General features: G+C 41.2%; 1 protein-coding gene across 7 annotated transcripts in view; it reads right to left on the bottom strand.

The window, feature by feature from the left end:
• Nucleotides 1-14,422, bottom strand: part of GRIP2 (glutamate receptor interacting protein 2) — a 383,817-nt gene that overhangs the window by 93,460 nt on the left and 275,935 nt on the right. Inside the window, exon 1 of one of the 7 annotated variants that reach the window (XM_063426282.1) lies at nucleotides 3,636-3,728. The exons of the other annotated variants lie outside the window; for them this stretch is intronic. Within the exon in view, the coding sequence (XP_063282352.1) occupies nucleotides 3,636-3,678 (43 nt within the window). The 5' untranslated portion in view covers nucleotides 3,679-3,728. Of the gene's footprint in view, nucleotides 1-3,635; nucleotides 3,729-14,422 lie in introns of those variants that run through there. 7 annotated transcript variants of the gene reach the window in all.

A 14,422-nucleotide genomic window follows, 5' to 3' on the forward strand; every position in this document is an offset into this window, starting at 1 on the left:
AGCTCTAGCTATAACAGCGACAAACCCAAATCGGAGCTATCTGGGGAGGGGCTGACACCGACGGACAACGCACAACCCGTTGATAACCCGACTCAGGTATGGTTCCACATCACCTTGCTTACCCACCTCCCTGGAACGTCACAAAGGCCCAAAAAGACAGGGGTACGACACTATGTGAGCCGCAAGATGCATACCTATACTGTCTGATGTAAATAGCAAATACTACTATGCATACCCTCCAGTACTCAACTAACTTGGGATCTGTACACGCAGAAATAAGCAATGCGTTGTGACTGTGAAGGTTTACTACTAACGAATGCCCAACATCCCTCCCTTTATCCCCTTCTGTAAACCCCTCTTTTACCTGACAAATTGAAAAATTGGAAAAAGTGAATAAAGATTGTCAAAAAAATAAATAAAGTAGCACTATCACCAATTATCAAATTGTAGGTGTTATTGCTCTCTCTGTATTAAGGAGGATTCATGGCTAACAAAATGTGCCAAAATTAGACTCAGGGATTTTGGGGACTACTCCCCTTGTTAACCCCCTAGCGATACTCCCGGTAGATCATCCTGTGCCTTTATGAACATTACATTTCAGTAAAATAAATGGTAACATTTAGGCTATACATAGCCAAACTGCAACAATAGCCGAGCTTAAGAATATTTTTCAGTTCAGTTATTTTAGCCTTAATTTTGCAATTTGGATTTAATTTGGAGTTTAGTAAATAAACCTGCCAGAAATGATGTGGAATGCATGTACTCCTAGTGTGAAATCAATTAATGGTCACTGTCAATGCATTTCATAATGGTAGCGCAAGAATCCCACATCCCTGGCAGCACTTTCAAGCTCTGCTAGACAGATTTCGGAATTCATAAGCGTCCTGTAAAAACATGGCCATCTGGCAATCCTAGCCACATCCCTCAAAGGGAGAGATGCTCTAATTTTTGATAGTTTTTTTAGAATGACCAGATTTAACTTTGGAGGCGTTGCTGCTGGGCTGCATTAAGATCACTGCTACCCTGCACAATGCATTTTTTAAATGTCCCCACTTAAGAGGTACATCAGGTCACCCAGCTTCAGAAGACAGAGAGGCAGCTGCTCCCTTTGTTTAGCTGGTAAAGAAAACTTAGCCCAAGAATCAATCATTTAAAGGGAAACTATAGAGCTAGGAAAACAAAGTTGTTTCGCTAGCACTGTAGCGACCTATATTGCCCTTCCTTACCCCCCCCTCATGGCGCTGAAGGGGTTAAAAATCTGATTTAAGCACCAATGTCCCTCAGTGCAGGTTCAGGCTCCACCTCGGCTCCTCGTTCGCCAACATCAGCCGTAGAGGGGGGACCTAATGTGCATGCACAGTAAGTGCTGTGCTCGCATTAGAACTTCCCCTATATGAAAGCATTGAATAATTATTTCCTAATGGGTTTTATGTGATGATGGATGTCCTCCAAAAGTTGCCTGACTACCTTAAATAACACACACACACTCTCTCTCTCTCTCTCTCTCTCTCTCTCTCTCTCTCTGCTGTAGTAGAAGTTACGATAGACTCGCTACAAACTGGAACGTACAGGTTTTATTTCTAGAACAGATTCTTTAGCAGGTGTTTATTCTCACTGTTCCGAAATGTTTTGCAGACATTTCTGCTCACATCTGTCAGTTTCATTTAATTCCTTGACCTAAAGATCTGTCTGTCTGTTTTTCTTCATTTACACTGAACATCAGAGAAAAACAAAACAAACAAAAACTATTGCGTGAATTAGCCAGCCCTGGGCTGTCAGCATCAGGCAGAACTCTCCTCTTACTTTAATGAAGTTAGTCAGGGGAGCTAGAAAATATGGCATAAATAAAAAGGGGGAGAAGAGGGAGAGGGAGGGGGTACAGACTGCAGACTTGAAAGAGATTTTCCAAAATAGCAGGATCACATCACAAATCTAGCTTTATTACATTTACAATGCATAATATGGGTTTTATTCACTAAACTAGGAAGTCACCAGGGAATTACAATTTTTATGTCAAAATAGAGTTTGGAAAATGTTACCAATTTGGAACTAGAATTGATGATTATGTGGGAAAAAAATCAGATTGTTACTGTATGTTGCAGTAGGTGAATAACACAACAAATATCACTTTTTTACATTTTACAGATATTAGAGAAACTAAAGGGGTTATTCACGGAAGTGAGAATTCTAAGTGAATTTTGAAATGTTAAGCCTGGAATAGCCAAACTTAAAGCATAGATCATTTTTCCGGTATGGCTAATTTGACCTTCCATTTGAAATTCACTTTAAATTCTGACTTCAATAAATAGTTCTGTCTGTCAGTGATACAAAGACCTATTACACAGAATGTCATTCATTAAACTTTTTTTCTTTAAATTACATTCAAATTGTGAAGGTAAGCTATGAATAGCTGATCTGGAAAATTCTCCAATTCAGCTCTAGTCACGGCTTGGTTATGTGTGCCTACATTTTAAAATTGAGATTTCAATCTGTTAAAATTCAGAGTTTAGTGAATAACCCTGTGACATTTCCTATAGCTTTACTGGTCCTTTTAGTAATGAACAAAACAACGATCAAACACAGCAGGGCTGCAGAGACCTTTAACAGACCAAGTTCACACACAAAACAAAAAACACACACACACACACACACACACCCCTCAGTATTTTAAGGGGAAAAAAAAAAAGGAAAATAACCCCCCCCGTCCACCCCGCACAATACTCTGTCCTGGATCCAGGAATTGAAAGCTTCTGACCAGCAGTCGACATTCTTCACTACAACTCCCACAGGAGCCTGTGGCTGAGCATAATAGGAGTTCAGGAAAGGGCAGATGGATTTTCAAGAGTCACTTATTGCCATTGCTTCATTTGTTTAGTATATATGAAACAATGAAATGGAAAGATTTGGAGAACTTTTCAAGTTTATTCCAATCCCTTGTCAGTGCTCCAATATTTACAGTTTAATAAATAAACCACAGCATTAAAAAGGCCAGGATGCACGGCTACAAGATCTTGAACAGGCAACAAAACACTTTGAGTTATTTACTAAAGTGAGAAGTCAAAGTGAATTTCAAATTTAAGGGCAATATAGTCAATCTTGAAACATTCTCTAAGTCAGCCATGCTTTCATATCAGCTACTTTGGCCTAAAATGTGAAATTGCTAAATTAAGGCTAAAATAATCCAGTTAAAGGGACACTATAGTCACCAGAACCACTACAACTTAATGTAGAAAAAACTACCCATTCTGAAAATAGGCAGCGTTTACATTGCTTCCTAGTTACACCACTAGTGGCAGGCTGAAGTAGCAATGGGTCTCCAGGAATGCAGACAAACCTAGCACAAAAAAAAAAAAAAAAAATCAATAAAAAAAATCTAGAAGTCGGGTTTTCATGCATTTTTCCCACAATCTAGCTATTGTTTTATACATTTCTGTAATTGTTTATCAAACAGCTGGAGGACATGATTAGGTTACCCCCAGAAAACAGCACTTCATACTGTGTAAGGTTATTTCAATTCTTACCACTAGTAGGCGGTAGTGAGTATTTTAGAACATTTCTGATGAGTATATAACTAAATAGACAGTCCCAGTTTGTGCAATACATTTTACAATTGACCCCCACATAATCGCTCTAACCTTGCACAGCCTTCCTCTTCCGCAATAGTGTAAAGAAATGCATGGTGTCAGACCTAGATCAGCAGGGCAAAATGAAAGAGCCCCTCCACTATAGTTTCCAGTTCCTCAAAGCCGTCTCTCCCCATTCAGCCTACATATTGTAATAACTATCACCTGGACTCCTGTTCCAGCTACACATGACTGATTCAACAGCCTGATCAGCTGCAACCAAACACCAGGCTCTGAAATATCTCCCAATCATTTTCTAGAGATCCGTTTAACGTCTTAAGAGGTGCAATCATTACCCGCACGCACCCTCCCCAATTCAAGTTTATTTACTAAACCAAAAAACTGTGGAGAATTGACAAGGGAACAGCAGATTTTAAGCCAAAAAATGGAAATGGAGCTAAATAAAATATTTTTTTTTCCAATTTGGATATTTTATTAAAACATTATTGAAAAAATACCAAAATATTTAAGGATGGTCAATTTTTTAATTTTAATTCCCCTTATACTTCCATGACTGCCTGATTATTTTTGGTTTTCTTTCTAATGCTCTGTAGTTCTGCTTTAATTCAAAAAGCTCTGATTATTTGATGTCACACCAGTATAAATAATATTACTGTGCATTTTTAATACATTTGTTTATGCTCTTAGTTTGTGGCAGTAAGCAATTCTGTTCCCGTTTTAACAGCCATCAAAAAGTTAGGATGTCACTTAACAGGCTCAGGTGTATTAAACCGTTTTTATTTGACATTTCTCACGTGATAAATAATCTACGTAAGATTGTGTAAATTGTTGATCAATTTGCCTTTTTGTGAAGTTCTCGCTTTTGGAGAAATAAAATGTAAAGAGCTACTAAAAGAATAACTGCTCATTTCAAAGTAATGCTGTATTTTTGACTGGCTTATTGATAGTTACCAGAAAATCCTATTAGGGTAAATTGAAGGGGCACCAAAATATTTAGGTACAAAGTGTAGGTTAAATGACAGTTATGCTGGGTGTTTATTTTTATTTTTTTTATCTTCATTAATGTAAAAAAATAAATAGTTTTGCTCCATAAATCTGCTATTGCCCCCCCTCCACTTTCCTGTTTTTGCTCCAAAAATAGAATAATGCTGACGTACTTGAGGTTGCGACTGTTCTGGGAGTGGTAATGCAGCTATCAGTCAAATTCCTATTGCAGAAAATGATTTGACTATTAAAATCCAACTCAGAGACACCTCTGCTACTAAATCAAAGAAGCGCTGAAATTCAAAGAATTGAAAAACTCCGGTGAAATATTTAAGGATTAAGGATTAGTTGAGTCACTTTCAGGCTGAGCTCCTGCACAAACTGCAAAGATTGGAGATTTGATTTACATGGGGGAACTTCAAATATGAGTCTTTATATGTATCGTTATAATGTCATTTATTTTTTATTGATCAACTTAAGCCTGAAGTAACCGTATTAATAGGCTATTTTTACCTAAATTTAGCTATTTGGACTTCAGCTTGCTACAATTCAGAATTAAATATTTAAACCCCTAGTGAGGCACTCTTAGCACCAAAACCACTACATCTTAATGTAGTTTTTGAGAAATGGCAATGTTTAAATATGTAACTAAATGCCTCTTATGGCTGTTAATGAAACCTTCCCATTGACTAACGTTGATTTAAAAAAAAAATGTTTTTTTTCTAAGTTACACTGAACACAAGTTCAAATTCACTCTAGTGAAGCAACAGGAAAATGCTTTGCTATAAGGAGAATCAAATTAAACAGATACTCCACTGCCCAAATAAAAAAGCACTGTTTAGTAGATATAGACCCAATAAAACAGGCATTTAATTAAGCATTTTTAAATTATAAAAACAGCTCGCAAAAGATGCAGTTCTCTTGTCTACAGCCTTTGCAAGCCCTCCAGTTCTTCCCCAACCCAGACTTTCTGTGGCTCTCCAATCACAGACTTCCCAATGCAGCTCAATGAGAAGTATTTGTAATGTCACTAGGGGACACTGAGACACTTGGGGACACTGAGATACTAGGGACACAGGGAGACATGTGCACACAGACACTAGGGACACTGGGAGACATGGGAACACTGAGACTCTAGGGACAATGAGTCACTTGGAGACATGGGGACACTGAGACACTTGGGGACATTGTATCCCTAGTGTCTCAGTGTCCCCATGTCTCCCAGTGTTCTCAAGTGTCTCAGTGTCCCCATGTGTGTCTGTTTCCTCATGTCTCAGTGTCCCCATGTGTGTGTGTGTGTCCATGTCTCCCAGCATCCCCTAGTGTCTCAGTGTTCCCAGGTCACAGTGTCCCCTAGCATTTCAGTGTACCATGTCTCAATGTCCCCAATTGTCCCTGTGTGTGTCTGTGTCCCCATGTCTCCAATTGTCTAAGCGTTCCCATAGGTGTCCCTGTGTCCCCATGTCTCACAGTGTCCCCATATCTCTCTGCAGCCTTTACCCCATCCCTCACTTCCCTGAGCTGTAGGCTGTCTCTGGAGGCTGGAAACTGCTGTCTGGATTCTCTGTGCTGTGTAGCTGCTCCCCCGCAGATCAGTGAGTAAAGAAATGTTGGTATATTCTGTAACTTCCTATCCCTGCCTCTCTCCACACACACAGCGACCCCTACTGGCCAGTGATGGTATTGCAGAGTAATCTCTGTTTATACTGAGAAAAATACCGGAATTTGTATTATCGGTATTACTGAAATATCAGCACCCGCCAGTATTACTGAAATATCAGCAATACTGGCCAGGTGGCAACCCTAAGAGTAGTGTGTAAAAAAATGAAAATAAAAAAGTTATTTTTTTTTTTTTTTTAAATCAATGGGCCTATTCCATGGGCCTGGGCCTGGGCCTGGAGCTGCAGCTCCATCAGCCCCTATGTTATTCTGGCCCTGCCTGTTGCGTACCTAATTGGTATATCCCTAGCCACTAAAATTGCAACCTCAACACTGTGATGGGAAAAGAAGCCTAAGGGGAATCAGTGCCATCTTAACAACAGTATGGGCCCCCGGGCAAAGCAGTACACTGGGGCCCTGTCTACACAACCACTCACAGGAATAAAAATGTATAGTATCGATAAAATTAAGCTTATATTTATTGGTACCTCCAACAAATACAATACATTTCTCAGCATACAAACACACAGACTGCTGAATACACCGACAAAGAATGCTGAATACACACACACGGACTGCTGAATACACACAGACTGCTGAATACACACGGGCTGCTGTATACACACACGGGCTGCTGAATACATACATAGAGACTGCTGAGTACACAGACTGCTGAGTACACCCACAGACTGCTAAATGCATACACAGACTGCTTAATATACACACACTGACTGCTGAAATAATGCACACTGACTGCTGAATACATGCACACAGACCGCTGAATATATGCACACAGCACTGGCGTACATATAGGGGTCGCAGCTGCACCCGGGCCCGTCACTCCAGGGGGCCCGGCCGCACTGCAGACCCCTGCGACCCTGTACCAGGGGCCATGTTTTGCGGCCCCGGCCCACGCGGCAAACTGACGGGGCCGCCATTCATGGGGTCCATCAGGTGGATAATGCTGTTAGTGCCACCCGATGGAGATGGATTTTCAGGGGGCCCAGTCAGCGCTGGGCGCTTTAACAGCTCAACCGGGCCCCCTGTGATGACATCACTGCTGGGAGGAAGTGACTGCCCGGTCACTCCTCCCAGCTATCAGAGAGAGCCCGCGCTGGAGGAAGGACAGGGAATCAGAGTGGGAACTCTGATTCCCACCAACCTGAGCCACCACTGGACCCCAGGGAATGTCACCCTCCTGCACCTAAAAGGTAGAAACAGGAGGGTGACTAAAATATTTTGTATATGTGTGTGTTTGTTTGTATGCATGTGTGTCTGTCTGTGTGTGTGTCTGTATGTATGTGTCTGTGTGTGTGTGTCTGTCTGTCTGTGTGTATGTGTCTGTGTGTATGTGTGTGTGTCTGTCTATGTGCCTGTCTGTTTGTGTGTATGTATGTATGTCGTGTGTGTGTGTCTGTATCTGTGTATGTGTCTGTGTGTATGTCTGTCTGTATGTATGTGCCTATGTGTATGTATGTGTCTTTGTATGTGTGTCTGTGTGTGTGTATGTATGTGTGTCTATGCGTATGTGTGTGTCTGTCTGTGTCTGTGTATCTGTGTGTGTGTCTGTCTGTCTGTATGTGTGCCTGTCTGTTTGTATGTGTGCCTTGTGTGTGTGTCTGTATGTATGTATGTGTCTTTGTATGTATGTATGTGTCTTTGTATGTGTGTGTGTCTGTCTGTCTGTGTGTATGTATGTGTGTCTATGTGTATGTGTGTGTCTGTCTGTATGTATGTGTCTTTGTATGTATGTGTGTCTTGTGTATGTATGCGTGTGTCTGTATGTATGTATGTGTGTCTGTATATATGTGTGTGCATGTGCCTGTTGGGGGGGGGGGCATGGATCAGTTTTGCACCGGGGCCCCATGGATTGTTTGTATGCCACTGGCACACAGACCACTGAATACATGCACATACTGCTGAATACAAACACATACTGCTGAATACACACACACAGAGACTGCTGAACAAACACACATACACACACAGATTGCAGAACACAAACACACAGACTGCTGAATACACACAGACAGCCATAAGGGGTGCAGTGTGTGTATGTGTGAGCTATGCTGTGTGTATGTGAGGGGTGCTATGTGTGTGCAAGTGGTGCTGTGTGTGTGTGTGAGGGGTGCAGTGTGTGTTACCTTGAAGGAGGAGAAGGAGGGGGGACACTGCCAGCCCTGGTGGTACGGTGATGAGTAGTAGATCTACAGCCTGCAGCTCCTCTATCCTGTTTCCTGTCCTTCCACAAGGTGAGTGCTGTGTCGGAGCATTGCAATGGCAACGCGCGGCAATGCTCCATGCAGCATTCTCATGGGAGGAACTTCCTCCCAGCTCCCTCCTCCCTATCATGAACAAAGGGCCTTTGGGTCGGTGAGGGAGATCCTTGAGAAGGCCCAGAGCATGTGAGCAGAGCTGCCTCTCCAAGGGCGGGCAGGGGAGATTAAAGGATCTCCCATGTCGGCCCGGTTACACTGGGCAGTGCGGTGGGCACCCCATGCAAGTGCCTATGCGGAAAGATGGCCTTGAGGGGAATAAGGCATCTTTTTAAGCCGGGTGGGAGTGCTCCTTAAAGTAAGTCTCCTGTATGAAAGCTATCAACACTCTTTGAGCCCACAGGTCCCTCAGCAATCTGATCCTTTTTCCAGGACATGAAGCCCCTGCAAATTTAGTGAGGAAAGAGCTAAGCCCTTCTGGAGAAGGGCTTTACAACTGAGGTCATCTTAAAAAGAAAAAGCAACAAAATAGGAAAAAGACTTGGAATATAAATTTGAGAAAGTATACACTACGGGTGAGAATTCCCTTTTGGAGGGATCCCCCTTCCAACCAAGAGTGAAGGACACAAACCCCAGCTCAGGAACAGATAAAATGTACAAATACCCTGTACCTAGGGGAAAATCCACTCACAAATAATATAAGTATACTTTTACTTGACCACTATGTCCTACTGCTTATGGCCTACATAGAACAAGAACCACTATCTTCAAACAGCTGCAAATCTAATCTGACATACCTCAGGCCTGACGTATTCCCACACCCCGGCGTCCCCTCCCCGACAACTCTGGGCACGAGCCCTCCATAATATTATATGGCAGTGTTTACATTACAGCCTAGGGACACCCTCAATGGCCATTCCTCAGATGGCTACTAGAGGAGCTTCCTTAGGCAGTGCTGCTGACATTAAGTGTCTCCACCCTCTGCATGGAGACACTGAATGTTCCTCCTAGAGATGCATTGCTTTAATTCATCTCTATGAGGAGATGCTGATTGGCTAGGGTGGCATTTGGCTCCACCCCTGCCACATCTCCAAGTCAATCTCAGCCAATCATATAGGAAAGCATTGTGATTGGCTCAGAGAATAACTTCTGGTGATGTCAGCCAAACAAGCAGATTAGGGTCAAGGTAAGCTTTGACTATATTTAAGGGGGCAAGGAGGAACAGGGGGGCTAGATGGAGTTTTTAACACTATAGGGTCAGGAATGCATATATATATATATATATTCCATTAACGTTGCATTGTGGTGAATGAAGAACACAAACTGCATAATTTAGGGTAAAATAACTGGTTTCAAATAATTCTCCCTACTTTTCTGAACTAAATATTTTGTCCTACATTTCAAAAATTAGTTTGTCCATCCATTTAAATTCACTACTCACTTCCAGCCATCTCTCCCAATTTAAAAAATATCGAATCATTTTGAATAATCAAAGCTGAATCTGCCAGCAGCAGCTCATGCCAGATTACAACCCAGCCCTCTGTTATGGTTGGCTAATTCACCTGTTATTTTATCTGACATTTGTTAAAAATAAATTCTGATTCAACTTGGAAAAAAACACTTCAAATTTAAAGCAATTTCGTTGCATATAAAGCAGTGTCCTAAATAACAATGTACAAAAATAAGTTTATGTTGGAATATCTCTGATATTGCTAACTTCCAGACTATCTATTTTCTAGAGGCTCCCTGCTTTATTCCCTCTGTAACATTCATTCTCAATCAGCTGTCACTTTTTTTCCTGGACAGCTGTATCCTAAAGCCTGTGCTGCCTGCCTACTCAGGTAACAGAGCTTCTAATGGAGTATCAAACATTGGAAAATTTGCTCTCATGCATCCTAGAGGAACCGCCGGTATTACTGTCTTGTGCACGCTGTGCCTCTGCTACAGACTCCTGGAAAGGTCATCATAAACATGACATAAACAGACTGCAACCTATCAATATGGCTATAAAGTTGACTGTGGCATAATAAACATATTATAGGCATTATACAACTGGCTATGACATCATAAGCAAACTGCAACCTATAAATCTGGATCAGCAAGCTCTATAGAATCATTTATGGCACCAGAAACAAATTGCTGTGACACCATAGATTGCAAACTCTACAGAGCTGGCTATGACATCATAAATATATTGCTCTATGAAGCTGTCCATGACATCATAAACACTATACATCTGGTTAGAGAGCTGGCTGTGATATCAGAAACAGACAGCAAGCTCTATAGGGTCATTGATGGCTTTATAAATGAGCCATAAAAGCACTGTAGAACTGGCTATGACGTCATACATTATATTATATTGCAAGGTTTATAGAGGATCTATGGCGTGAGATTGTAAGCCCTATAGAGCTGACTATGACATCATAAACAGACTGCAAGCTCTACAGAGATTTGTATAACAACAGAAACAGAACACAAGTTCTGTTTATAGTTCTTAAATTCCTATAGTAAAGTGTTCATATTTTCTTTGAAATAAAACTACTCTTTGATAGTTTTAAAGCAATCCTATATATATATATAAATGTTATCCATCACCATGCCTTGTTAAAGGAGACATCTGGTTGTTCTGTTCTAAACAGCTTTTTGTTGGAGACGTGAGTTAAAATCCAGTGCCATGGGGGTCACAATTCTGCCAGGGGTATCACTGAATGATGCTTCATACTAAAATACAGCTAGATTCCCCCACCCCTTAATGATGTATTGTTCTTTCTCCGTGAAGCACTAACAGAAAGTGACATCAATTAATTAATTACGGCAGGAACTGCAAATGAACTGCTGTGATGAATTATTTGACTTCTCTCAGCCAGCATATAAATGCTACATACTTCCAGAAGCAATACTTATGAGATCTACCACGATTCCCTGGACTCATATTATTTCCTTATGCTGTAGGGCAGGGCATAAAAAATGCTGCCCTACAGCTTAATGAACTAATATAGTACAGGAAGTAAATAATGTCATAAAAGTGGAATCAAAGAGAGAATGTTCCCCCACAGCCAAAGGAAGGAGAGGGTGAACACACTCTGCTGTCTTTAATTGAATAAATAGGGAATAATGCAAAAAGAAAAACTGCAACCTGTTAAAATATGCTTAGAGTCCCTGACGAAGGTGCGTCTGACACCGCACCGAAACGCGAGTCGGGCTGTTCTTAAATTTTTTTTTCTCACTTTATTGCACTCATGGAGGCACGTTTTGCTTAGCGCTTTGATTTTGTTTAGCTTAGATCCGTATTAGGACCAAGGAGGGTCCTTGGGGGGGGGGGGGGGGGGGGGGGACTCAGTTTTGGCTCAGTAAGGGACAGCATTAGAACACCCAAGAAGGTGTTTTCTGGAGCATTAGGGATACTATATTAGCATGGACGTTGCCAGACTTATGATTCAGAGAAGCTAGAGATCCGCTCATGCTCATTTACTGTCCTACTAGCCTTTACCTAATCTGCATTTAGAGACCATGCTATAGCTCTCTGTTGCTATATTAATGTAATCTTCAAACTACTTTGTACCTCCCAGACCACCTTGTTTTTGGTATTAGCTCAGCGCACCGCATAGGTGAAAGACCCATTCAGTCGGTTTTTAGGAGGCATATCTTTAGCCCCTACTGACTATTCTTTTTGCTCTGATGTGGATTCACCTTACGCTTTAAATAGCTGGGCTGATACTTGCTGGTATTTTAGGGTCCTGCCCTGGCAATGTCTCCTGATATACCCCTTTTTATGTTATACATTAATAAAGTAGTTCTGTTGTGGATATTATGGGAGACTTTGCAGCCATGAGCTGGTTACCCTCCTTCTAGCTTCCTGGGATCTAGGCATATTTTAACAGGTTGCAGTTTTTTCTTTTTGCATTATTCCCTATTTATTCAATTAAAGCCAGCAGAATGTGTTCCCCCTCTCCTTCCTTGGGCTGTGGGGGAACATTCTCTCTTTGATTTCACTTTTATGCTTGGGTCCAAGCCCTATTTGGTGGACTTGGCACCACCACACTGACCACTGTGTTTTCATTCCAGTTTCCTCTGGGGTCACACGCATCATTTTCTGTATTTAAATAATGTCATCAAACAAGAATTAATCCCATGAGAAATTCCTTGCATAATTAAAAGGTCCCTCCAGGCTAGAACTGACTCATACTGTTTTAATGTATTATACAGGTAAAGGATTGACAATGTACATGCACAAACTCATATTGGAAGTTTCTCAGATTTTGCAACTACCAGGAAATGGCTAAGCCAATCATGATGCTCCTTTTAATCGGCACTGTCCCACTGCCCCTACAAAATGAATATTCAAAATACTCATACTGACTGTGTTGGAATGTTACTGAAATTCCAACCCAGTCGAAAGTAGGGACTACTTATATTGTTTCACTATATGGGTGGAGCTACCACCATCTAGAAGCTTCAATCTCCTAGAGATATTAGCTTTGTCTATGGAGGATCTCGTGGTCTTGCAGGAGCCTCCTTAGACCCCAATGCTGTACTCTCGCGCATACTTACCTTTCAGCTTCATCTACTAGATTCCTGTATCACCAGAGTTCTCTTGGTTTACAAAATCACTATTTGTGGAAAATCCTGCAAGACCACAGGATTCTCTATAGAGGACCATATTATAGGCATGTTGGCCGAATGGCAAGATTTAGTATTGAAAGCAAATTGATGCACCTTTTGCCAAAATTGGCCTTTGTATGGGGCAGACTAGTGATATCAATTACATAGCAGAACAGTTGTTATGAGTTATTCACAATGAGTCTATCTTTAGGATAAAATTGAAAAGTGACAGTGCCACTTTAACTGTTGCAATTTTTGGCCCTCTCATAAGGAAGAAAACGTCCTTAGAGGGAACAATGCACACCAGCAGATTTCTTGTCACTGTATACATGTCACACAGTTGAATTTAGGAGATGCACGTCTGATAGGCCTTGTTACCCTTTTTAAAAAATATTCCCTTTTAAAATGAGATGTAAAATATTTAAGTATTTCGGAAACTCCATTCTTTTTGAACCTCTCTGTACAGAAATCACTAATTCAAATTTTCCTTTCAAGCTTTACGTGATCCACAGAGGACCCGCAAGTAGCAATTAAAACACACGCAAAGGCTCTGAGTTGATTTTTTTTATTATTACTAATGTCAACACAAGATAATTATTTATGTTACATGTTGCTAATTAGGTTGTGCCTTTGAAGCAACTGCAAATAAAAAAAAAAGTAAAATAAAAAAAAAGAGCAGATAAGGTTGTGCTGATTGAATGCCTCTGAATGGGGCAATTTCTTCTCCACAGAGCCCTTGGCTATACAACATTAAACGGCGTATGCAGTGTTTAAAGAAATAATGTGTACATACAGCCGTGCAAGAAAAATGTCAATTACATATATAGACTCAAGAGATTTAAAGGTGCCTAACCTATTGGCTTCTCTTCCTTGGTGATGGATGAGTTGGGGAAGAAACCGTCAAATCAAGACATGTTTTCTGCATTTAAAGCAGGGTGCAGGACTGTTAGAAGGACTCGGATAAGAGTGAGCAGTGGCAGTATTAGTGGATGGATTGAGGTAGTTCAGGAGCTGGGGGCAATACTACTAGGTGGATATTGTGAGTCATAAAGTGGTCATTATTAGTGGATGGCTAGTGGTAGTCCTGGAGGACTGGGCAGTATTAATGGCTGCATAGTGGAAGTCCAGGAAGAGTGGGTAGTATTAATGGATGGATTGAGGTAGTTCAGGTGGACTGGGCAGGCTTAGTGAATACATAGCGGTAGAATGGTAAGACTGGGCAGTATTAGTGAATACATAGAGGTAGTATGGTAAGACTGGGCAGTATTAATGGATATAAAGTAGACGTCTGGGAAGAATGTGCAGTATTAGTGGATGGATAGTGGTAGTCTGGGAAGAATGTGCAGTATTAGTGGACAGATAGTGTTAGAAGAGGAA

Source organism: Pelobates fuscus, chromosome 7 (genome assembly GCF_036172605.1).
Source record: "Pelobates fuscus isolate aPelFus1 chromosome 7, aPelFus1.pri, whole genome shotgun sequence".
In the NCBI taxonomy this organism is placed as follows: Eukaryota; Metazoa; Chordata; class Amphibia; order Anura; family Pelobatidae; genus Pelobates; species Pelobates fuscus.